This window comes from Mauremys mutica, chromosome 7 (genome assembly GCF_020497125.1).
Source record: "Mauremys mutica isolate MM-2020 ecotype Southern chromosome 7, ASM2049712v1, whole genome shotgun sequence".
Taxonomy (NCBI): Eukaryota; Metazoa; Chordata; order Testudines; family Geoemydidae; genus Mauremys; species Mauremys mutica.
The window spans coordinates 33,159,797-33,184,133 of record NC_059078.1 but is presented as its reverse complement, the minus strand read 5'-3'; the positions used below and the strand labels follow the sequence as shown (position 1 = coordinate 33,184,133).

General features: G+C 57.5%; 3 protein-coding genes across 6 annotated transcripts in view; 2 read left to right on the top strand and 1 right to left on the bottom strand.

Moving 5' to 3' along the window:
- The first annotated feature begins 88 nt into the window (after nt 1–88).
- Nucleotides 89–7,262, top strand: CATSPER1 (cation channel sperm associated 1). Of its 2 annotated transcripts, none has more exons than XM_045024731.1 (12): nt 89–332; nt 693–908; nt 1,573–1,686; nt 1,931–2,090; nt 2,511–2,602; nt 3,833–3,976; nt 4,222–4,285; nt 4,551–4,623; nt 5,045–5,105; nt 5,482–5,554; nt 5,861–5,978; nt 6,388–7,262. In XM_045024731.1, the coding sequence occupies exons 1-12, from the start codon at nt 197–199 to the stop codon at nt 6,415–6,417; spliced, it is 1,281 nt and encodes a 426-aa protein (XP_044880666.1). In that variant the 5' UTR covers nt 89–196; the 3' UTR covers nt 6,418–7,262. The 2 variants fall into 2 exon arrangements, with proteins under 2 accessions (XP_044880666.1, XP_044880667.1); XM_045024732.1 differs by having other exon boundaries at nt 229–332; nt 701–908.
- On the bottom strand, nt 7,255–13,270 carry ZDHHC24 (zinc finger DHHC-type containing 24). 3 transcript variants are annotated; one of them, XR_006581136.1, is made up of 5 exons: nt 12,749–13,270; nt 11,905–12,182; nt 10,958–11,270; nt 9,472–9,877; nt 7,255–7,965 (listed from the first exon to the last, which is right to left on the bottom strand). XR_006581136.1 is itself a non-coding variant. In XM_045024733.1 (4 exons), exons 1-3 carry the CDS (start codon nt 13,021–13,023, stop codon nt 10,960–10,962), a joined length of 864 nt encoding a protein of 287 aa, XP_044880668.1. In that variant the 5' UTR covers nt 13,024–13,270; the 3' UTR covers nt 7,255–9,877; nt 10,958–10,959. The 3 variants fall into 3 exon arrangements, 2 of the variants coding, with proteins under 2 accessions (XP_044880668.1, XP_044880669.1); XM_045024733.1 differs by having other exon boundaries at nt 7,255–9,877; XM_045024734.1 differs by lacking the exon at nt 9,472–9,877.
- Nucleotides 13,271–13,731: 461 nt separating this feature from the next.
- Nucleotides 13,732–24,337, top strand: part of ACTN3 (actinin alpha 3) — a 33,673-nt gene continuing 23,067 nt past the window's right edge. Inside the window, exon 1 of the mRNA XM_045025759.1 lies at nt 13,732–15,432. Within this exon, the coding sequence (XP_044881694.1) occupies nt 15,301–15,432 (132 nt within the window). The 5' untranslated portion in view covers nt 13,732–15,300. The remainder of the gene's footprint in view (nt 15,433–24,337) is intronic.

Genomic DNA, 24,337 nt, shown 5'->3' with positions numbered 1-24,337 from the left:
TTTAGGAGTCACCACAGTGACAGCATTACAAAGGGGGGGGGCTCTGATCTAGAACCTCCAGGATCCCAGAGTTCTGGGGCCACCAGGAAGTCAGTCTGGGACGTGGGCTTTGCTGGGGACACAACAGAAGGAGGGAGGGGCATTTAGGGGTCACTGAGGGAATTGGGTTGCAGGATCCCAGTCAGGGGGAAGCACCATGGACTACCTGACCGTGCCTGTTGTGTCCGGCACCCAGATGGAGAAGCCTCCGTACAAGGAGGAGACGCTCCCTGTCTCCCAGGCCTCCTTGCAAGCCACTTCGGCCTCCTCCCACCCCCCAAAGATATTGAAAGGTAATGGGGTGCTCCCTGGACACCCCATCCCCCCACCCCATCTCCCAACCCCCCACTGCCCAACACCTCTCCCCAACAAGAGCCAAAGGGAAGATGGGGCTCCTCCCACCATAACACTCTCCCCCTCCTGCAACCCCTCCTCACCCCCAAACACCCCTTATTCCCCTCCCCACCGAATCCCAGCACCACTGCCTGAGGAGAGCCAGAGGGAATATGGACCCTTACTGCACCCCAAGCCCCGCACAGGCTGCACCTGACCCCTACACAGCCCCCCACACAACCCACCCTTCCCCACCTCCCATAACTATCATTTGTCCTGTTCCTTCCCTATCATGGCTGATCTGTGGCATCTGTGCCCAGGGAAGCAGGACCCCGGGCAGAGGCGGAAGTGGAGGGGCACCATGGTCCTGCTGCGCCTGGCGTGGGAGAGGACCTTGCCCCGGCTGCTCACCCTGCGGGCCATCATCCAGAAGCTCACTCAGCTGCTGGCCTTCGAACTCTTCATCCTCACCGTGATTGGCATCCACACAGCAGTGCTGGTGGTGCAGACCTTTGCCGTGGTGCAGGTCCGTGGAGGTAAGGCTGCCTCCGCCCTGGCCTGGTCATGGGAGTCATCCCATTCCCCTCCCCCCCATCCCAGCCATGGGGCTCACCTCTCACCCAGGCAGTGGTCTCCCCAGTGCCCCCTGCTAACCTAAGAGATGTTGCCACCCCCCCTTGAGGTCACCCCATTTCCCCTTCCAAGCAGGTGGGTGGTGTGTCCATCTCCCCTCAGGGACTAGCTCATAGTTATTCTGGGTATTATGGTAGAGCCTGCTGACCTGGGTGAGACCAGGGGACCTGTCATGCTGGGCACTGCACAGACTCATGGTGAATGACAGTCCCTGCACTGAAGAGCTCAGAGTCTGCATAGACACAGGGAAACTGAGGCACCAAGTGGGAGCATGTTGTCCCAGGTCACACCGGAGGTCAGTAGCAGAGCTGGGAATAGAACCCAGGACTTGTGGCTCCCAGCACCCCTGCTCTAACCACTAGGAACCCGTCTCCTCAGAGAGAGAACCCAGGAGTTCTGGCACCCGTACCCACTAGGCCATGCTGTCTGCATTCAGGAAGGGGCTGAGTCCAGCCTGTGGGTTCCCATTGCCACACAGGGTGTGTTCTCTAGGCCAGGCATGGATGGCGAGGGCAGAATGGCCTAGTGGGTACGTGACCCCTCATACCAGTCCCCTCACCCCCTCAGAGTGGTTCTTCTCCGCCATGGATGCTGTCTTCCTGTGCGTGTACGTGCTGGAGGCACTGCTGAAACTCATCGCCCTGGACCTCAACTACTTCCGCAATCCCTGGAATGACATTGGTGGGTCACCATGGGAGAGGGCTGGGGGAACCCTGGCTCAGAGGTGGGGCAGAGAGATTCCCTGGGGCTGGAGTCCAGTGGGGGGGCGAGACGAGCCACCTGGGGGTGGCCTGGGGGTCAGGGCAGCGGGGCAAGAGAGCAGGCGAGTGCCTGGGAGGGGACGGTGTGCATTTGCAGGGGAAGTGGGTGTTGGGGAGCTGTGGTGGTGCCTCCTCTCCTCGAGGCTGCTGTCCCCTCCTCACAGATTTTTTCGTCATGATCATGATGGTGCTGGACTTTGTGCTGCCGCTCCTCATCTCCCCGGGCCACACCACCCACGACAATGCTGGCAGCCTCTTCCGCGTGCTCCGCGTCTTCAAGGGTGTCCGGGCCGTGCGGGTCCTGAGGCTGCTGCTCACACTGCGGTCAGTGCCTGGCGGGCATGAGGGGGTAGAGGGAGTGAAGCACCAGGCAATGGAGCTGAGGCCCTGGGTGCTGTACCCCTGCCCCCCAAGGGCCCTCCCCTGGTGTGACACCTTCCCTGCTGTGCCTCCCTGGGTGCCCCTTTGCTCCCTACTCCCTGGGTGCTCTGCCACCTGGGTTCCCTCCTTGCTTTCTCCCTGTCCCCCAGGTGCTGCGCCCCTGCCCTGTGCTGCAATGCCCCTGCTGACCCCAGTGCCATCCCTCTGTCCCCCTTGGTAACCTCCCACACACACACGGGCCCTGGGACAGCCCCCAGGAGTGGGTTCTTTTCTGGCCAGTGCCCCATCCACAGCAGATCCCATGGGTCTCTGGAGCTCCTGCAGCCCTGAGGCCCCCCACAAAGCCCCTGTCTCTGTTCCCAGGGTGCTGGAGAACCTGCAGGAGCTGACAAGCACCTTCGCACTGTCTGGCCCGTCCATCGGGGCCATCCTGCTGTTGATGTTCACCTGCCTCTGTATCCTGCCATGGGGCGGGAGCGAGGGGCTCTGTCCTTCCCCACAGCAAGATGAATGGGGGGTGCTATGGAATGAGAGGGGGTGCAGTGGGGCTCTCTCCCTTGTGGGGTCAGGGTGCAGCGGGGGCTCTCTTCCTGGGAGTACCTGATGCTCGCCAGGGCTGGGAGGCACCTCACCACCACCTGCCCTTAGCATGAAGCAGCCTTGTCTGTACCTACTATAGATCAGCTGCCTAAACCCACCAGCTTCTGGCAGCAACAGCCCGGCCTTCCAGGCCCCCGCAAGTCCCGCTCTCTCATGACAGGCACACCCCAGCCCCGAGTGCTCGGAGCATGTCCTGCAGCATCCAGCCCTTTAGTCATTGGACGCTCCCAGACTCCCCAGGCTTACTGCTCCCAAAGGAGCCGTACAAAGCAGCTGGCAAGTCAGCTCAGGTCCACCCCTTTGTCTGGCACCACGGCACCTGCATTTATAGGGAAAACAATAAGTGTATTGTCCGAGAACAGAGACTCCAGTGACATATTGGAAGCAAACGGTGACACAAAACAAAATCGTTGCCCAGTTTCTAGCACCTCAGCTTAACTCTTTGGGCACCCTCCTGTTGAAAGAGCCTGATCTCACCCAAAGGTCACTCTGGTATGTTCCACCAAGCCTGTCCGAGAGCCCACATTCATGAAGCAAACCCACTGTCCCTTCCCTTCCTAGGTGAGGGATTCCTGCCTGTTTTCTCTGCCCCCCCCAAATATAGTCAAGCAAACCTTTGAAGTGCATCTCAAGGTAAGGTCTCTCCCCCACCCCCCCTTCTCTTCCTGTTAGTTTCTTTCTGAAGTTCTTGCACACCTTCATTTGCAGTCAGACTGGTGCTAGGCGACCCCCTGTGAAGGAGCCAGTACACAGTACACATGCAGACAGATCCATGGCTAACCGGCCCTTGTCTGACAGGAAACCTGTTTTTCTACCCTTGCTGGTGGCCCCAGCCACAGCTGTCAGACCATATTGTCAGTGCAGGTAAAGAACTCCTTAGACAGCATCTGCCTCACGTGCCTTTCATGATGGTAGCGGTATGACACCGGCTTGTATCTGAGACCTCACGTGATGTTCTTTGGTGAACTAGACCGCACATGTCAGACTCAGCAGGTTCCTGTAACCCCTCTATACCCCCCTCCCCAGGCGGCATTGGGAGGTCCTTGTCTCACAGCACTGTTGCTCCTTACCCCCTTACCCCCCAGTCATGTTCTCGGTGGTGCTGCATGACCTGTTCCAGAACTCTGACCCCTATCGCTTCGGGGAGCTCTTCGACACCATCTTCACCCTCTTCCAGCTCTTCACGCTAGACGATTGGTCCTTCATCTACCTGGACAGCGTCCAAGGGGGTGAGACACCTTCCCCACCCCTGCACCATAAGACAGGACCCCGGTGTTCTATCCCCATGCTGGGAGGGAAGTGGGGGTTTTAGTGCTTAGAGCGAGGGGGGCAAGGGGCTGGGAGCCAGGACTCCTGGATTCTAGCTCCAGTTCTGGGAGGGGAGTGAGATCTATTGGTTTATAGCAGGATGGCCAGGAACCAGGACTCCTGGGTTCTTTTCCTGACACTGCTCCATGCCCACTTCCCTTTGCAGGTGCCTCATACATTATCTTCTTCCTGATGGCCTACATCCTCATTGAGTACTTCACCTTCCTCAAGTGAGTCCAGCCCCTTCAGCACACTGGTCCACCCTTGCCCCCAGCTCTCCCATCCCCTCCTCATCCTAGTTCCATATCCCTATGCCCCTCCACACACCTCCTCCCTCATGGCGCTTAGCCCCTGGAGAGGGAAATGGGCCCATACCCCCTGCTTGAGCCAGCCAGTTCCCATACCTGGGGACCTGATCAGAGCCGGTGTCCCTTAGAGGGGAAAGGACCCATGTCCCAGCCCTATCCCATGCCCCTCTCTCTCTCTCTCTCTCAGCCTGGTCATCGCTGTCCTGGTGGACAATTTCCAGTTGGCTCTGATCAAGCGCCAAGAGCTGCAGAAGCAGAAGGTGCCTCTCCCCACCCCCTAAGGAATGGGGGCAGTAGGCATGTGAGGGAGTTGTCTCAGCAGCCCGGCTATTCCAGCCTGGGAAGGGAGTGAGGTCTAGTGGGTTACAGCAGGGGTGTGTGGCTGGGAGCTAGGACTCCTAGGTTCTATTTCCAGCTCTGGGAGGGCAGTGGTCTCTAGTGGTTATGGGTGGGGCAGGCATCCTAGATTCTATCCCTGGCTCTGGGAGGAGAGTGATATCTAGTGGTTAGAGTCGGGAGGTGGTGGAGGTCAGGGGTCCTGGGTCCTCTTCCTGGTTCTGTCCCCAACTCCCTCCATGCCTGAGTTTCCCCCATTGAAACATGGGGACAATGGGCTTTCCCCCCTGTCAGGTCCATGTTTAATGCTGGGCTTGTTCCTCTCCCCCCTCCCTTGCATTACAGAGTATGCTGCAGCCCAAGGAGAGCAGCATAGAAGATATCGTATCAGGCAAGCCAGCCCAGGGTAAGCTCCCCTCCCTCTAGCTCTGGCTGGTGGGGGACAGTTCAAAGGGGCAGTATGACACACACACGGGTTGCTTAGGGAGTGGGGGATACTGGGTTGGATGGGGCCATGGATACCAGGCTAGACTCCCAAGTGCCTGCACTGTGGGGAACCCCCTCTAGGGGGCTCTCTGTCTCCATGAGGTGTTCAGCCCCCAGACACTGTGGAACAAGGGGGTTCCAGGCCATTGTTGAGATCCAGCAACCTCATCTCACCCACACACCACTCCCTGCTGTGGGTTGTTGGCAGTGGTGGGGTTCTCCTCCCTGGGGCGGGTGGAGGCTGGTGTCTCCCCGCCTGGCTGGAGTCCCACAGACATCTCTCTGCCCCCTCACAGAGGGACACATGAAGCCAGAGGACGATGAAGCCTTCCTTGCTCAGCTCATCAAGCACATGGACGGAAGCGAGAGGTAAGGGGGCCCCATGGCACAACCTCTCCCCATCATCCCATGTGGAAGGAGCCAACATGGGGCATGTCAGAGTGGGGGTAATGCACCCTTCCAGCCCCTCTCCCCCATCAGATCCATGGGCCCATCCGGCCTGGTATCTGCCCCCCCATCAGATCCACAGGCCCATCTGGCCTGGTATCGCCCACCACAGATCAGTTCCAGGGGCGCATGTACCCAGAGGGGCCCTGGCAGGAGGGGACTCTGGGAAGTAGCACCCCTTAGGAAAGCAGGCTCTGACCCCAGGGAAGTCACTGTGCCCCATTCCAGCAGAGAGAAGCAGCTGCTCTTCACCTACCTGCAGCTGATGGCGTCAGTTGAGCACCTCCAGCAGCAGTTCCGCTCCCAGGCTGCCACCACCGACAAGATTGTCGACAGCTTCTTCGAGGTGAGGTACCAACATCCAGTGCAGGGAAGGGATGGATGGGCCCAGGGGTCTGAGCCAGGACAGAGGATACCAGGCTGAATTGGCCCAGGGGTCTGAGCCAGGAAGGGGGGGATACCAGGCTGGATGGGCCCAGGGGTCTGATTCAGAATAGCAGGGAAGGGGGCGGGATACTGGGTATGATGGACCCACTGCTAGGAAGCCATCAGTAGCCATCACTGCGCTGCCAGATGCAATAGTCCAGGGGTAGATCCTGCCCCTGGGGTAGGGCTCAGTTCGTGGGGGCCCCATGGTGTAGCAAGCTGGGGTGGCTCCATGCCCGAGTGCACCATGCTGCCCTGTCCCCTCTGGGCAGGGATCAGCAAGGAGACCCCAGTGGAGGACACTACTCTCTCCCCTCTGTTCCTTGCAGACAGCCGAGCAGGACTTTCCCCACCACTGAAAAGGCCGGGCTGTCCACATTGTGGGGGAAGGACGTGCCTGGAGGCCCGGGCACTGCAGCCATGAGGCTGGGACAGGCCCCAGATCCAGCCCTCGCCGAGACACTGCCACGGCTCTGTATTAAAAGGCTCCTGGCCGCCAGGGATGCAGGGGAAATGGTGTATGAAGAGTGACAGCAAGGGGAAGGATTTCAGGCCACACCATGACTTTTCCCTGCTTTGGGCCCCAGACTCCTGGGTTCTCACCCCAGATCTGGGGGGAGGAGGGGAGCTAGTGCATTAGAGTAGAGGTGGGAGGCTGGGAGACAGGACACATGGGTTCTATGCCCAGCTCTGATGGTCTTCCAATGTGCACTGGCTCCTGGCCCTCCCCTGAACACAAGACACACAGAAGCTCAGCTAAAGGACCCTGCAGCCCCTAGCCTTGGCAGCTGAACCCTGTGGGGAAGCATTTACAAGGGCCTGCACTGCAGCCACTCAATCCGCCTGCCTGCCCCTGGGGGAGGGCACCAGCTGCCCAGAGATCCCTGCTGAGCTGCTCTTAGGGGCCTTGGGAATCTCAAGGACAAAGGGCAACTGAGGTCCGTGGCTGGGAGCGATACCAGACAGATTCAGGTGGGGAATGAGGGGCAGAGGTTTAGCAGTGAGGGGGATTCCCAGCAGGGCAGCTCTCCTGGGATAAGGGAATGCTCCATCCCTTGGAGACTTTACATCCAGGCTGCACAGCTCTAAAAGCCATGCTCTGGTCCCACCCCCAAATCTGGGCCGGGGGCAGGAAAGGCTGCAGAGGGTCAGGCTGGGGCTCAGAACGGGCCCCTCCAGAATCAGACAAATCAATCTTCAGGCACCTGGGGCTTGGAGCCTTTATTGGAGAGCAGTGGGGACAGGGTGCCAGAGGAAAGGCCCTCCCTGGGAGAGGGGCTGGGTAAGGCAATGACTCCAGCCTCTGGGGGGTGGGCTGTCCTGGGCCAGCCATGGGAGAGCTGTGCAAACACAGAAGAGAAGCAGTTTTAGCCCTGGGCTCGCAGAAGGGTGGTCTTGTCCTGCTATTGCTTTAAATGGAGCAGAACTGGGAACCACAAAAGGTTAGTGCAGCCAGGAGGGCACCGGACTGGGAACCAGGACTCCTGGCCTCTCTTCCCTGAGCTGGGCAGTCCCTTTTCCCTGTTTACTCTCCCACCTTGGGTCTGTTACGACTGTGAGGTCTTCAGGATAGGGACTGTTTCTCATTCTGTATTTGGGCTGCACCTGGAACAACAGGGGTCTCTGATCTTGCTCACGGGCTGCACTATGCCCAGTGCAACAGGGCCCCCCAGTCTCGGTTGGAGTCTGTCTGGTGCCTTGCACAACAGTCCCAACAACTGCAGAGTCCAGTGCAGATGGGGCTCAGAATCACCCACCAGGCAGTGTCAGGACCACGGTCAGATGGGGGTGCCAGTAACCCATGGGGCACAGCTTGACACTTGCCCCTCAGCAGCGCTTCCCCTCTGGGTAGAGGCAAAGCCAGCGCCAGCCCCACTGCAGTACTGTAGCACCAACCAGAAGGAGACCTGCAATCAGAGAGGGAGGGATCAGAGCTGACTTGGGCCATCATGGGCCAGGCCTCCCATAGGACAAACCCAGAGCAGTTTTGTGCCCCACCTCCTCTGGCCCCTCTCAATGCCTGACAGGGACAAGAGAGAATGGGGGATGATCCCTGGATCTCAGCCACAGACTGGCCAGCACAAATTCACTCCCCCTCCCACAGGCCTGAGATTGCCAGCTCCACAATCAGCAATGACTGGAGCAGAGCAGCCTCAGCTGGGGATGAACTGATTATGGAGCAGGGTGATAGGAGTCCTGTTTCCCAGCCCCCATACTGTAACCCACTAGCCTAGGTTCCATCCCCAGCTCTGGGAGGGGAGAGGGGTCTAGTGGTTAGAGCGGCAGGGGGAGGAGGGAGGTATGGGAGCCAGGACTCCTGGGTTCTGTTCTGTCCCTGGCTCTGCCGCTGACTCTCCAGTGACTTTGGGTGAGTCCCTTCCTTCTCTTGGTGCCTGTTTCCTTTCCGTCTTTCATCTGTTCAGACTGAGAGCTCTTGGGGCAGGGCCTGTTTCCCACTGTGTCTGTGCTGCGCCTGATCTCGTGGCGGGCAAGGCTTTTAGGTGCTACTATAATACCAATAGAATAGCAGTGTCCTGAGCTAGGCTTTCTGTCTGCCTGGGTGCCGGTCTGTCCCTCAGCCCACCAGCTGCTGACCCTTACCTCGTTAGTGAATTCATCTAGTGAGGGATCATTCCCATTTACAGATGGGGAAACTGAGGCACAGAGCAGGGAAAGGACGTAGAATGATAGAATTGTAGGGCTGGAAAGGACCTCAGGAGGCCATCTAATCCATAGCCCCACGCTATGGCAGCGTTACATAGATCTAGCCCAGCCCTGACAGGTCTGTCTAACCTGTGCTTAAGACCTCCAGTGATGGAGATTCCACATCCTCCCTGGGTGATCTGGTCCAGTGCTTAACCACCTAAGAGTTACGAAGTTTTTCCTGATAGTCACCCCTAAATCTCTCTCGCTGTGAATTAAGCCATTTATTTCTTGTCCTACCCTAGGTGGGCATAGAGAACAATTGCTCACCATCCTCTTTAGTACCATTTACATATTTGAAGACTTATGTCCCCCTTCAATTCTCTCACCTAAACATGCCCAATTCTTTCAACCGTTCCTCACAAATCCTTGCTCTCCTATGGGCTCTCCTGTTTGTTCAGAGCTTTCCTAAAGTGTGGGGCACAAAACAGGACCCGGCCCTCCAGCTGAGGCCTCAACACTGCTGAGCAGAGCACAGCAATTACCTCCTGTGTCTTACATCCGCCCCCTCCTGCTGACAGAGCCCAGTATGACTTTTGCCCTTTTCACAACAGCAGCATGCTCTTGGCTCCCCTTCGATTTGTGATCCACTACCCCCCAGATCCTTTTCTGCAGCTCTATTGCCTACCCAGTACGTCCCCATTTGATAGTTGTGCATTTCATTTTTTTCCTAAATGGAATACTTTGCACTTGTCTGTACTGACTTTCACCTTGCTGATTCCAGATCAGTTCTCCACTTTATCACCATCATTTTTCATTCTAACTCCATGCACCAAAGAGCTGGCAGCCCCTCCCAGCTGGGCATCATCTGCAAACGTTAGAAGCATACTCTTCACTCCATCATCCAAGGCATTAGTGAAAATACTGAACAGTACTGGATCCAGGACAGACCCCTGCAGGACCCCACTCGATACATCGTCCCAGTTTGACAGCGAACCAAAACTACTCTTTGAGGATGGTCTTTCAACCAGTTGTGCAGCCGCTTTATAGCAATTTCATCTAGATGACATTTCCCTAGTTTACTTATGAAAATGTCCCGTGGGACTGTGTCAAAAGCTTTACTAAAGTCCAGACATCATGTCCACTGCTTCCCCTTTATCCACCAGGCCAGTAACCCTGTCAAAGAAGGAAATTAGATTGGTTTGGTATGATTGGTTCTTGACAAACCCATGCGGCTATTTCTTATAACCCTAGTTTCTTCTAGGTGCTTACAACCTGATTGTTTAAACATTTGTTCCAGTATCTTTCCTGTATTGTAGTTAGGCAGACTGGTCTATACATTCCCAGGTCCTGCTCCCGCCCACCTTTTTAAAGGCAGGTACTATGTTACCCTTTTCCAGTCCCCTGGGACCTCACCATCCTCTAATGGTTCTGAGATTGCTTTGGCTAGTTCCTTAAGTACTATCGGGCAATTTTCATCAGGCCCTGCTAACTTGAATACATCTAACTTATCTAAAATACTATTAAATCGTGGAACTGTAGGGCTGGAAGGGACCTCAAGTGGCCATCAAGTCCACCTCCCTGCACTGAAGCAGAACCAAGTAAAACCTAGACCATCCCTGACAGGTGTTTGTCCAACATGTTCTTAAAAACCTCCACTGATGGGGATTCCACAACCTCCCCTGGAAGCCTGTTCCAGACCTTAACTACCATTATAGTTAGGAGTTTTTTCCTACTATCTAACCTAAATCTCTCTTGCTGCAGATTAAGCCCATGACTGTCTCTCCTACCTTCAGTGGACATGGAGAACATTGGCCTCTTTACAACAGCCCTTAACATATATGAAGATTGTTCCCACCCCCCCCATTTCCTTTAATCTGTTCTTTCCCTAATCTGCTCTGAGATCCTTCCCCCATGCTAACAGTAATTGTGTTAAGCATCTGCTCCCAATTAACCTTTTTAGTGAAGACTGAAGCAAAAAAGGCATTAAACACTTCAACCTTCTCTCTCTCTCCTCCATTATATGCTCTCCTTCCCCATTGAGTAACGACCTATACTTTCCTTAGTCTTACTCTTATTTCTGATGTATTTAGAGAATCTCTTCTTGTCCAAGGTCAGCAGCAGAGCTGGGAACAGAAACCAGGAGTCCTGCACCCCAGTGCCCTACCCATTATGCCAGTCAGCTGGTGTTGGCAAGGTGGCCGGGACCGTGGCACATCCTACCCCCTCAGCATTGGGGATGGCTCCTGAACCCACCTTCAGAAAATGACTGGCTTGGCGGAGGGCTCAGTGTGGGGGGCTCTGCTCTCGAAGGCCACACCATTCCCAGGAAGGGGGGAGGCCAGGAGTGGGCATAGCCAGACGAGGTGCCACCTGTCCCCCAATGCCTCCTGCAGGTTGCGACGCCAGCCCAGGTCATAGCAGCGGCTCTCCCCAAACCACTCCCTGGTCGTCTGGCCACGCAGGCTCAGCAGCACGTGTAAGAACAGGAAGCCGGAGCAGAAGAGGAAACTGACCACACAGGTGTCAGCCATGAAAGCGTAGACGAAAGTTGAGGTGCTCACCTGGCCTGGGGAAACACAAGGGGGTGCAGTCAGTGCTAGGAGCCAGGCATTTCCCAAGGGTGCACCTAGCATCCCCCAGACACAACCAGGTGTTGGCATGTTCCCATTAACCCTGCTCTGCTCCCTGTTCCACTGACATGCGCCTGCCTCTGGGGTAGGGCACAGGGTCTGTTTATACTGGGATATCATAGTTGCCTCTGGAGTAGGACCTGAGGGAGGGCTAGGTGGCTCAGGTGACAGGGGAATGGGTTGTGGGGTTTCTAAGGAGTTGCCTATGCTGGAAGAGCCCCCAAGGTGCACAGTCAAACCACAATCTGCAAAAGCAACATGTGATTTAGGGGTTTCTCAGTTTCCAAGGAGATGTCCTAAAAGGGTCCATTTTTCAGAGGGTAGAGGATCAGCAATCTATAAAATCAGGGCCCTTTATGGAGCTTCTGGCTGATGCCCAAAATCACCAAATCTTGATCTGATGTTCCCGTGGCTCGGCTGCAACTCACAAAGTTTTTTTTATCTAGGTATTTCCTAGTTTGTTTTGTTGTTTAAATAAAACCAGCTGAGAACAGCTTGGTCCCAGGGGAACCAGTGGTGCTCAGCCCCATGTGGATGGCCCCCTCCTGGCAGGTCCTGCCATGGCTGTACCCGTCAGCAGCATGAGCCATGGCATGAGGAGGAGGACGATGCTGTGCAGGGTGACTCCCTCATGCAGCAGGGCCATGAAGATGTCAGCGTTGAGCAGGCTGGCGTAGAGCAGGGCCACCCAGCCGTGCAGCAGGAGGCACAGGAAGTAACGGTAGTTATGGTAGCCCACACACTGGCCCAGCAGCACACAGTGGTGGTCCCGGCGCAGCATGCACACATTGCAGGTGTAGCAGTGGTGACAGCGGGGGGGCACGTGGGACTGGCAGGTGTAGCAGTACCTGGAAGGGAAGCAGGGGCCTCAGGGGGGTGATGGAGCCTTTCTCTGTTTCCCCGCCCCCCCAGCATTCCAATAGCACATAATATTGTGCTTTCCCTATGGCTGGAAATAGAGTGGCAGCCCCAAAAGCAGGGCAGTCCTGGGCAGGGAGCCCCCAGCAAAGGACAATGGGCAACTGTCCCCATCCCAATCCCAGGCCACTGCCACACCCCATCTTGTAGAGAAGCCCTCTCACAAACTCGGTGAACGGCAGCATCTGACGGTGGCTCTAGCACCAACCTAAAGTTTGCCCAGTGTTGAGCTGCAGCTGCCCCAGGTGGGGCACAGGTACTGTTTACACAGGGATCCCATCCCTCACCTGGCACAGAGATGAAGCCACCATGGGGACAGAGGGGAATGGGGCTGTTTATACAGGGATCCCATCTCTCACCCAGCACAGAGATGCAGCCACCTCTGGGGTGGGGTGCCAGGGCTGTTTACACAGGGATCCCTTACCTGGCGCTGAGATGAAGCTGCCTCTGAGCTGTGGGAGAGCCCTCGGCCTCCCTCTATCCCAGCCATACTCACTCCCAGCCCTGTCCCACGGCGCCTTCAGACAGCATGACACCTTTGATGCTTGGGCTGGTGGTGAGGAAGAGGCCCATGTTGCCCAGCACGTTGGCCAGGAGGAAGAGCAGGAGGGGCAGGTGCAGGGCCAGGGGCAGCTGGGTGGGCTCCGCAGCCCAGAGAAGCAGGCAGAGCACCTCTATGCACACGGCCCCCATCAGAGCCACGGTCACACACAGGGGCAGGCACAGCGCGGCATCCAGGCGCTGCCACCGCCCGCCCCAGCCCGCCCGCATGGCTGCCAAGGGGCGCCCCACGCGAGCGCTCCCGGGGGCACAGATCAGCCTCTCCCGCCGCGGGGTGGGGCTGGGGTGCTGAGTGACACCCTGGCCTAAGGGGAGGGGGCGTCTCTCGTGGGCCTGGTGCCCTCCCCAAGGTCTCTGCACTGGAGCGGGGGTGTCTGTCCCGGATCGGGGCGCTAGGGAGGCCTCTCTCACTCGCTCCTCGGCCTCCGCTTCCGCCTCCAGCTCGGACGCGGCAACGCGCCGACCAATCAGGAGCGGGGAAGGCCGCTTTGCCCAACCTTCCCTCTGACAGAAACCGCGATCGACCAATCACGGTGCCCAGGGGGGTCATGGTGCCCAGTGAAGGGAGTGGGGTCACCGTGCCCGGGGGAGGGTCATGGTGCCCAGTGAGGGGAGCGGGGTCGCCGTGCCCAGGGGGGGTCATGGTGTCTAGTGAGGGGAGCGGGGTTGCCCTTCCCAGGGGGGGTCATGATGCCCAGTGAGGGGAGTGGGGTTGCCGTGCCCAGGGGGGGTCATGGTGCCCAGTGAGGGGAGCGGGGTCGCCGTGCCCGGGGGGGGTCATGGTGCCCAGTGAGGGGAGCGGGGTCGCCGTGCCCGGGGAGTCATGGTGCCCAGTGAGAGAAGCGGGGTCACCGTGCCTGAGGGGCCCACAATGCCCATAGGTCTCAGATGAAATTAGCAGAGCTTTGCCCTTTTTCAAGGTGGCCACCTCCCACCTTGTTCCCGGGCCCATGCTCTGTCCTGCTGCCACACCTCGGTGCAGTCCAGCCCCTGCCCTGGAGGTTCATTCCGTGGTACCTCCTTTGGGTTGCTGGTTTGGTACAGACCCTCCCCTGCCAAGTGTAGGCTGGAGACACCCACCCTTCCACATGCTGTCCTGCGGGATGCCCTGTGGTTGGACAAATTCTGCCAGGCAGCGGCAGTGCTGGGCAGTGCTGGACAGTGCCTTGAAATCCCAGAGCCAAGCGGTTAGTGTTTGGGATGGAGCGGGAACTGCCATTTTGGGGGATGCAGCCAGCCTCTTAAATGGGCCTGGTTTGCAAAAGGTGGGAGTTCAGGGTTCAGGTCCCTGGACATTCAGGTCCTCCTTTGAGGTTTCTTCTCCTGCCCACAATCGCTAGCCACTTCTGGGAGCTCCCAGCCTGGCCTGTGCTGCTAATAATAACCCTGGTGTAACCAGAACCACAGCACAGGGAGTGGGCGCTTGACACCTGCAGTGCTGCTGCATTGGGGGGAATCAAAGTCCTCTAAGCCAGTTCCCCTTGTCCCTACAGCTTTCCCTTCCCGGGGCATTCTCCCCACCTGGGCCCCCCTGCAGGTGCCTGGGGTGTTTATGTGTTGCTGGGATAGAGGTGGGGTACCAGATCACAGCTTCTCTGCCAGGTGCTGGCTGGTGGATATGGTATTGCCCTCCCAGGTCTCCCCCCCATGCATGGCACTGGTCAGTGACATGTTCTTCCCTGCAGGGGACTTGCAGAATTAGACTTGTGCTTCTTGCAATTATCTCCAAGTGCCTTGTGCGGGGTGTGTGTTGGGGGGTCAGTCCCTTGATTTTAGAGCTGGGAAACTGAGGTACCGAGCGGGGATGGGACTTGGTCAAGGTCACACAACAGGGCACTGGCAGAGCTGGGAGTGCAACCCGGGAATCCTGGTTCTATCACTGGCCAAGCTGCCTCCCTTTGATTTTTGCAGCTGACGCCATCCTATCCCTGCTCCCAGCTCATTCCTTGGCCCTGGGTTCCTCCTGATGACTTAATGGCCTTTTCCAGTTCTGGCACCTCTGCTCCTCATTGGGAACTGTCCACTCCCCCAGCTCCCGCTGGGGCTTATTATGCATTTCCTGTCCCCAGACCACCAGCAAGCCACCCTCCCTCCCCTCCAGGTACAGGGTCCCTTTAAGAGCCTGCAAGGAGGGGGTGTCAGGTCTGTGGCCTGCCAGCAGCTGTCCTCACCCTCCCTGGTTGGTGGGGACAGCCCCTCTACACCCTCCCCCTGGCCTTTTAAAGGTGGAACCTGATCCCCCTTCCCCAGGCTGATAATACTTAATGGGGACCAGTCACGTGGGTGTTTTTTGACCAGGAGCTCGGGACAGGGCAAAGCTGCCAGCCAGCAGGGGCAGGGGGATCTGACCTCCAGGAGAAGGGAGCTGGTGCTTTGGGCAAGGGGCAGTGCAGAGCAGCGAGGAGGGCCTGTGAGAGGGACAACCGGGGGCTAAGGGGGAAGAGGGGACAGTCAGACGTGCAGAGAGGGACAAGAGGACAAGCCACGATGACCACGCAAATAGAGAGCCATATCCAGTACAACCACTCGTACATGATGACTGAAGAGTACATGCAGCAGGAGGAGGACTGGGACAGGGACCTGTTGCTGGACCCCGCCTGGGAGAAGCAGCAGAGGAAGGTGGGTGGCTATGGGGGACAGTTATGGGCAGGGGAAGCAGGGTGGGAGCCTGTGAGAGGTGCTGTGGGAGGCGGAGGGGGGGCGTTTCCCATGGTGCCCAGGTTTGGAGAACTGGGCAAGGGGCTGTGTCTGCCTGATGGGGAAAGTCAGGGCCCATGGGGGAAACTCAGCAGGGTGGGAACCTCAGAGGGGTACCAGACATTATGGTGAGAAGCTGGCCCAGGGCCCCATCTTTGCAAGCGAGAGTCAGGTGGGGCTCAGGGGAGATCCTGAGCAGGAGAGAGGCCAAGTTGGGCACTGGATGGACAGGTACGGGGTGCCATCACTGTAAAGATTTGGGGCTTTCGGGGGGCAGCCACTGAGTGGTGCTAGGGGTTACACGGGTGGGTGCAGGCCATATCTCATCTCTGTGAGGGGCAGCCTTCAAGCGGTGCCAGGTGCTTGGAGTTACAGGGGCCGGGCACAGGGCTCCATCTCTGCAAGGGGCAGCCTCTGAGCAGTGCCAGGTGCCCCGAGTTACAGGGACAGGCAGAAGACCCCATCTCTGCAAGGGCAGTCTCCAGGCAGTGCGCAAGGTTGGAGAGCCGGGCTCTGTGCCATGTAGGATTGTCAGGAGCCAAGCCCCAAAGTGGCGGGTGTGGGGAGATGATCTTTGAGGCAGGCAGCTGCTGTGCAAGGGTAACTGATACGGCTTGATGCCCCTTCCCACCCCCAGCCCCAGATGGGTGACGCCAGCAGTGGGGAGTTGGAGGAGGCGGCCGCGTGTGTCCTGGAACAGAGTCTGTGGCATCCAAACTATGTCAGGAATGATGGGGATGCAAGAGCCCTGCTGGGCTAAATATACCCACCCGCCTCACTGCGATCTGGGCTCGGGGCAGGCTGTGCACCAGGCTTCTCCAGGTGTATGTGGCATGCTCGCCTGCTTGGGCCACTGCTTGTGCATATGGCCAAGATGTTGTGTGTGCAGGGGCTGTGACTGTGAGAACCTCAGGCGATTGGTTCACGCACACACACCACACACACAAACTCTCCCTTGCAACAACCCCTCCATACACTGACCCACAACAACTCCACTCCCACACACAACAACCCCCCTGTATACTGACCCACAAAAACCCAACTCACACACACAACAACAACGCTCCTGTAAACACTGACACACAGCAACCCCACTCCCACACATAACAACCCCCTGCATACACTCACCCACAACAATCCCACTCTCTCACACACACAACCTCCCTTCAAACACTGACCATCCACAAAACCTCCACTCCCACACACATCTCCCTTGCATAAGCTGACCCACAACAACCCAACTCTCAGTACTCTGCAAACACTGACCCACAACAACCCCACTCCCACACACAACCCCCCCACATACTGACCCACAACAACCCCCCTGCATACACTGACCCACAACCCCACTCTCACCCCCACACCACAACCCCCTGCATACATTGACCCACAACAACCCCATTCCCACAAACAACCCCTCTGTATACACTGACCTACAATAACCCCACTCTCATGCACACACATCCCCCCTACATACACTGACCCACAACAACTCCATTATCATACACACACAACTCCACTGCATACACTGATCCATAACAACCCCACTCTCACACACACACAACCCCTTACATATACTAATCTACAACAACCCCACTCCTACACACAACTACCCTCCCGCATACAGTGACCCATAACAAACCCACACACACACACACACACACACACACCAGCTCCCCCCATTCTCTCTCTCTCACACACACTTTCAAAGTGAGACACCCCCAGAGAGCAGTGGGCCTGATCCTGATCTCAGCCCGCAACACATCCAGGTTGTCTCCCTTGCAATTGATGCAGTACCACTGGTGTGAGTGGGAGCAGGAGCAGGCCCAGCAAATTCTGTGCTCCTTGCCCCAGGAACCTCTGCCAAAGCCCATGTTCTTATGCCCAGGGTGGATCGGGCCCAGGAACCCCTAGAGCCAGAGCACAACCCAAACTGCTAACCCAAAGCCCCTGGTCCCAGCACCACAGAACTCTTGGCTGAGGCGTGCTGCAATATGGCAGGTGTGCACATTGGTGTTCTCTGTCGGACGCGGGAGCCACGTGTCCCCTCCCTTTGGTTCTGCCCAAACCATTGGAGTCTTTCTCCCCTAGTCTGCCACTGCTGCAGGGAGCTTTGAGCAGGTGGGGATGGTGCAAGGTAGGATGTTCCTTCGTCCTACCAGCCCTAATCTTGATCCCCAGCCCCCCAGGATCCTCTCCGCTTGTGCCCCTTGGGGCAATAACACCAGGCTCTAACGTGGCACCCTATATCCAGGGAGGTGGCCCAGCTACATCAGGTGAAGAAAGGCTATTAGAGCCCCTGTGGCCAGGGGACAGCCAGGCTGCCCCTCCTGGCAGGGAGCACTGTCCGGCTAGGGGCACATCACAGTGAATGCCACCCTCCTTGAAGCAGGTGCCTCCAATGTAAAGGTCAGGATGTAGGGTCAGGGCAGGCCCTGATCCTCCCTACACTAGGGCAACCCTGGGGTTCACTGGTTGACTCTGGATTGGTCCTGGGGAAGCTGAGATCAGAATCCGGCCTTGGCCTCGTTGCAGTCAGGGGGTGACTCTGGGGATCAGAATTCAGCCCTTTCTGTTGGCACAAGTCCCCACCGAATGGTGCTGTTGTCTAGGTCGAGCTGCAGGCTGGGTATTGCCAGCCCTTATCCAGCCTGCACAGTGCTGCCCTGAGTTCCACAAGTACCACTCGCACACACTGGACTGCTTGGGCCACCGCTCCCCACCCTCCCCATACAGATGTTTGCAGGGGCGGCTCTACAAATTTGGCCGCCCCAAGCAGTCATGCCCGGGAGGCGCCCCCGAGCCGCGGGAGCAGCGGAACTCCCGCGGGCATGACTGCGGAGGGTCCGCTGGTCGCGCGGCTCGGCTGTTCCGGCGGCTCCGGTTGAGCTGCCGCAGGCATGCCTGCGGGAGGTCCAGCCGAGCCGCGGGACCAGCGAACCGTCCGCAGTCATGCCTGCGGGAGGTCCACTGGAGCCGCCGGCCGAGCGTCCCCTCCGCAGTCATGCCTGCGGCAGGTCCGGTCGTCCCGGGGCTCCGGTGGACCTCCCGCAGGCATGACTGCGGCAGGTCCGCCGGCCCAGCCTGCCGCCCCCCCGGGAAAGGGCTGCCCCAGGCGGGTGCTTGCCCCGCTGGGCTCTGGAGCCGGCCCTGGATGTTTGCCTGTCCCTGCTTGCTGCTCACCTGTTGTCTCATTGACACACGGTCCTGTCAGCCTGTGGAACTCACTGCTACACCCTGAACTCTAGCAATTGGGGTCAGGAAGGTGTTTTCTCTGGGGGCAGGTTATCCTATCACTGCAGGGCTCTTGCCCCTTCCTCTGAGCAGCTAGTGCTGGGTATTGGGGTGACGGGATACTGGGGTAGATGGGCCCTGAGCTGACCCTAGTGCGCCACGCCTGTGCGAGTTTGCACCGGCTCTTTGTTAGACTCTTGTGTTAAGTTGTCACGGAAGGGCCCAGTGCACAGGTTGGGTGTATGTGTATGTGTGTGTGGAACCCAGTGTGTCAGTGCTTTGGGTATGCGTGTGTGTGTGCGTGTGTACCAGTGCTCTGGGTGTGTACCCTGGTGTACCAGTGTTATGCAGATCAGTGCTCTGGGTGTCTGTGTGTGCGTACTCTGATGTGTCAGTGCTGTGTTTGTGTGTGTGTGTGTGCGTGCGCACCACAGTGTGTCAGTGCTTGGGAGGGTGCCAACATGACACAGACAGGTGACCTGCCCAATTGTTCCATCTGAGAATCTAACACCCCCTCAGGGGTCCCCATCCCCCAAGCTGCCTGTTGGAGGTATCTGCATGTCTTGATTTTTTCCCAGAGTGTCTGATTAAGTTGTATGCTGTTTGGGGCAGGGACTGTCATTCTCTTCTGTGTTTGTACTGTGCCTAGCACAACAGGGGATCCTCAGCACTACCCCAGTACAAAGAATAGGCATTTGATCAGAGCAGGGGATTGTCTGTTTCGAGTCCCCCACCCCCTTGTTAGCGGAGCAGGGACAGTTTCATGTGCTTGGGAAGCTGTTCCTGCTGATGCGAGTGTTTTGGGGGATTGGGAAGGGGGATCAGGTGGCTGCTGCTATTCCAGACGCACTGTCCTTGTAAGGTGGTTTCTATAATAAACTGCCCCCCACCCTCTGTCCGCCCCCTGCTGCTTCCCGGGTGGGGTGAGCTCATGTGGGTATTTTGGAAGAGGACACCTCTTAATTAGGCTATGGCCTAGGAGAGGGGGGCAGGGTGGGGTGGGGGCTGCAGCAGCCCCACAGCCTGGGTGGGCCTGGCTGTTGGGCTCCTGTGGGAGAGGCTATTTAAAGAGGTCTGGAAGGGACCGTGAATCAACTACAGAGACAGATGGGAGGGGGGCACACTTGCTCCCATGGGCAGAGCAGGTGGCTTCAAGAGGATTGTGTGTGTGTGTGCGCTTGTGGGACAGGGGGGAGGGTGAGTGCCAGAGGCTGAGGGGAGTGGGGTCTAGTGGTTAGGGCACTGGATTGGGAGCCAGGACTCCTGGGCTCTGTTCTCAGATCTGGGAGGGGATGTGGGATCTAGTGGTTAGAGTGGGGATGGGGTGGGCTGGAATTCAGGACTACTGGGTTCTCTTTCCACTTTTGCTGTGTGACATTGCATTGGTCTCTCTGCCTCGGTTTCCCTGTCTGTAGGATGGGACTAGTGCTATCTACAGACAGGTGTTTGCAGACAGCCTTGCAATCCTTCTGGGAGAAGGGTTTCCTGGTATCCCTGTCGCAGGTGCCCCACCGCCAGCCTGCAGGCCTGCTCTACCCTGAATGCCCTGTTCTCATGTGCTCCCTCCGCCCTGCACAAGGCCAGTGTAAGCTGTGGAAATGGCTGCATGAGGGGCTGGGGCATGTGGGGAGGGACTACACTGCAGCAGGGCTGGGAAGGTGCTGCTGTTCTGGCACAGGAGCTCCTGTCTATGCTAAGGGCCCTTAGACCCACACAGTCTGACCCCCTGCAGCACCTTCCCTCAAGCCGATTCCTGCCCCAGCCCAGATCTGGTGGCAGAAACATCGCCTACAGCCCTCTGGCCTGGATTTAAAGCTCCCAAGGACTGGAGAATCTCCTCCCCCCATCCAAGGGGAAGCTACCCAGTGGGGAATCCCCCTCCCTGCTAAACATCTGCCTTCATTCCAGAGTGGATTTGTCCAGCATCCGTTCCCAGCCACTGGCCCTGCTAGACCTTTGTCTGTGAGATTCTTGAGTCCCCACGGATCAGAAATCTCCCATGTTGGTGCCTCTAGCCCTGGATTAAGGTCCAGCCCCATCCCCCCACCCTCCATCATGCTGAATCATGGGGACTTCTTCAGTCTCTGGCCAGCAGGGAAGTTCCCAGCAGGCAGGTAGTTCTGTGCACCCTCCTCCCTGGTCTTTCACAGTGCAGACCCAGGACTGGATGCAAGGTCTCAGCTGGGAGATGGAAGGGGGATCTCTGAGTTGTGGGGTACAGCCAGAATTGGGGAAGGAGCAGGGAGGGATCTGCCCTGAGGATGCTCAAGTGCTCACTGCTTGGAGGTCCACAACTGGAGGAGGCTGAGATGCAGCCATACAGTTCCTTGAGCAACCGGCAGGATTGGGGGGAAGTCTGTCTGGCTGAGCATCAGGGGAGAAGATGGGAGAAGGGATATGTGGGGATGGATGGACAGAGAGATGACTGGAATGGAGAGAAGGGAAGGAAGGCTGGCTGGAGAGAGGGGTGCCCAGGGAAGGCTGGACGGCTGGAGTGGGGTGCTGGCTGGCCAGATGAATAGATGCTGGTGCAGTGTGTGTAGATGTGGGTGGATGAGCACAGGCCAAGCTGGGAGTGGGGAAGCCCCCTCCCCCCCATGCTACATCAGCTCCCAGCGTATTTACCAGCACCCACAGGGAGGGCGGCCCCTCAGACTATTGTGTTAGCTGGAGCCAAATCCCTTAAGCCCTTGTAAATAGCAGGGAATGAGCCACAAATACTCCTGTGGTAACAAAGGATTAGCCCCAGGGGATCCCAGCCCGCTGCCAGGCACAGGACAGAGCTTCCCAGTGCCAGTGGAAATCCGGCTGTGCCGCAGCTCCCGCTGCCCAGGTAGATGCCTGCGGGTGAGCAGGGAGCCAGAGTGCCGGCGCATGGCTCGGGGAGTGGTGGGGTAGGGTCTGGGAGCAAGAGCAGCTTCCCCAGAGACACACCAGGCCAGCCTCCTGCCAGGCAGCATAGACCAGTGGCTGTTGGACTTTTCCTGCATAGCCCCGTAGTGTAGACACAGCTTACACCGACAAAAGGGGTAGGAACCCCTCCCTGAAGGAAGGGTTATGTCTACACATGCCCTTCGTCTGCACAGCTGTGTCTGCTCTGGGAGCCAGGGGCAGCTCTATGGTTTTTGCCGCCCCAAGCATGGCAGGCAGGTGGCTTTCGGCGGTCCACTGGTCACACGGATTCGGCGGCATGCCTGCGGGAGGTCCGCCGGTGCCGCGCCTTCAGCGTCCCCTTCAGCATCCCCGCTGCCGAATTACCGCTGAATCCGCGGGACCAGTGGACCTCCCGAAGGCGCACCGCCGAAGGCAGCCTGACTGCCGCCCTCACAGTGACTGGCAGGGCGTCCCCCGCAGCTTGCCGCACCAGGCACACGCTTGGAGCCGCACCTGCTGGGAGCTACAGCAGTCAGGGTGTTTTGTTCACATCTCCGACTTACCTTGCTATGCTGCTAGGACACTGGAGTGTGAGCCAGGATGCATGGCTTCTAATCCCACCTCTCGGAGGGGAATGGTGTCTAGGGGTTAGAGCACAGGGGCTCTGAGCCAGGACTCCTGGGTTCTATCCCTAGCTCTGGGAGGGGCGTGGGATCTAGTGGTTGGAGAAGGAGGTGGGGCTGGGACTCAGGACTCCTGGGTTCTATTCCCACCTTTGCCTTTGACCTTGGGCAAGTTACTCTTGATGCTGCTGTTACTCCCTTCTTGATGCTGCTGTTTGCCCTCCTCCCGTCTGTCTGAGCTCTTGGGGGCAGGCTGTGTCTCTCACCGTGTCTGTGCAGCGCCTGGTACGCCAGAGGCTGGTCCCAGTCAGGGTTTGTTCAGCGCCTATTCCAGGGGGAGCTGCCCCACTAGGGAATCCCTGCTGAACATTTTCCCCTTCTTCCCAGGGTGGGTTTGTCCAGCGTTGGCTCCTGGTCTGCTCAGCTTTTGTCTGTGAGATTCATGAGCGTCCTTAGGTCTGAAATCTCCCCGTGTCCGCAGCTCTAGCTTGGGATGCAGCCCCCTCCTCTGAATTGCAGGGCTGCTTTAGTGTCTGGCCAGGTGGCAGGATCCCAGCCTGTGGGCCATTCCTGTGGCTCCTCTCTGCCCCTCCCAGGCTTTCACAGTGGGGCTGTGGGCTCTGCCACATTGTGTACAGAGGCCCCATCCCCTCCCTGCACTGTCCACCCACGGTCTGCACATCCTGGGATCACATTAGCCCTTATACTGAGAGCTCGTGTCTAGGAAACCCACCTGGCACAGTCCCCTGGTAGGGCTGGGCCTTGTACAGGGGCTTATGAGTCTGCTGCTGGCCACCGTGAATGGAGAGTCATTTAGCTCCAGCAGTAGAGGCAGGGCTGTGTGTCTAGTGGGGTCCTGCAGGGATCGGTTCTAGGCCAGGTGCTGATTAACATTTTCATCAGTGACCAGGAAGTAAATATAAAGTTACTGCTGGTGAAGTGTGCACATGACACAAAGATGGTGGTGTGATCAGGTCGGGCCATTCCTCCAGAGTGACCGCAATTGCTTGGTAGAGTGGGCCCATTCAAACCCCGTGTTTTAATACAGCCAAATGCAAAGTTATACCCAGCCTCCGCAGAATGAAGGACAGTGTCCTGGGAAGCAGTGACTGAAAAAGACCTAGGGGGCCAGAGTGGACCAGCAACTCAGCATGAGCTCCCAGTGTGACTCTGCCCAAAAAGGGCGAATGCGGCCCATGAACGGATAAACGGGAGTAGCTGGGAGGTGATTTTCCCTCAGGACATGGCACTGATGGGCTGGTACTGGGACTGCGTATAGCACTGGGATCCACACTTTAGACTGGACGTTGAGAAATTGGAGAGGGTGCCGAAAAGAGCCACAACAAACGATTCAAGGGCTGGAGAAAATGCCTGATTGTGAGAACGTGAAAGAGCTCCATCTCTTTAGTGTCTCCAAAAGCAGATTTAGAGGTGATTGATCACAGTGTACAAGGACCTTCGCAGGGAGAAAACCCTGGGTATTATAGGGCTCTTTAATCTAGCAGAGACAGGCAGAACAAGAACCATAAGAACATAAGACCGGCCATAGTGGGTTAGACCAATGGTCCATCTAGCCCAGTATCCTGTCTGCTGACCATGGCCAGTGCCAGGTGCTTCAGAAGGAATGAACAGAACAGGTAATCATCAAGTGATCCATCCCCTGCCGCCCATTCCCAGCTTCTGGCAAACAGAGGCTAGCCCTGGCCATCCTGGCTAATAGCCAACGATGGAACTATCCTTCATGAACTTATTTTTTGAACCCTGTTATAGTCTTGGCCTTCACAACATCCTCTGGCAGAGTTCCACAGGTTGCCTGTGCGTTGTGTGAAGAAATACGTCCTTTCCTTTGTTTTAAACCTGCTGCCTATTAATTTCATTTCGTGACCCTAGTTCTTGTGTTATGAGAAGGGGTAAATAACACTTCCTTATTCACTTTCTCCACACCAGTCATGATTTTATATACCTCTATCATATCCCCTCTTAGTCGTCTCTTTTCCGAGCTGAAAAGTCCCAATCTAATTAATCTCTCCTCAGATGGAAGTTGTTCCGTACCCCTCATAATTTTTGTTGCCCTTTTCTGAACTTTTTCCAATTCC

Excerpts from the sequence above, each read along its gene's own strand:
- CATSPER1 (XM_045024731.1), top strand. The coding sequence starts at position 197 with ATGGACTACCTGACCGTGCCTGTTGTGTCCGGCACCCAGATGGAGAAG. Across the intron at positions 2,091-2,510 it reads AGGCTGCTGCTCACACTGCG|GGTGCTGGAGAACCTGCAGG; the intron begins GTCAGTGCCTGG and ends CTCTGTTCCCAG. Across the intron at positions 2,603-3,832 it reads GTTGATGTTCACCTGCCTCT|TCATGTTCTCGGTGGTGCTG; the intron begins GTATCCTGCCAT and ends CTTACCCCCCAG.
- ZDHHC24 (XM_045024733.1), bottom strand. The coding sequence starts at position 13,023 with ATGCGGGCGGGCTGGGGCGGGCGGTGGCAGCGCCTGGATGCCGCGCTG. Across the intron at positions 12,183-12,748 it reads GCCGTGGGACAGGGCTGGGA|GTACTGCTACACCTGCCAGT; the intron begins GTGAGTATGGCT and ends CTTCCCTTCCAG. Across the intron at positions 11,271-11,904 it reads ATGGCTCATGCTGCTGACGG|GCCAGGTGAGCACCTCAACT; the intron begins GTACAGCCATGG and ends GTGTTTCCCCAG.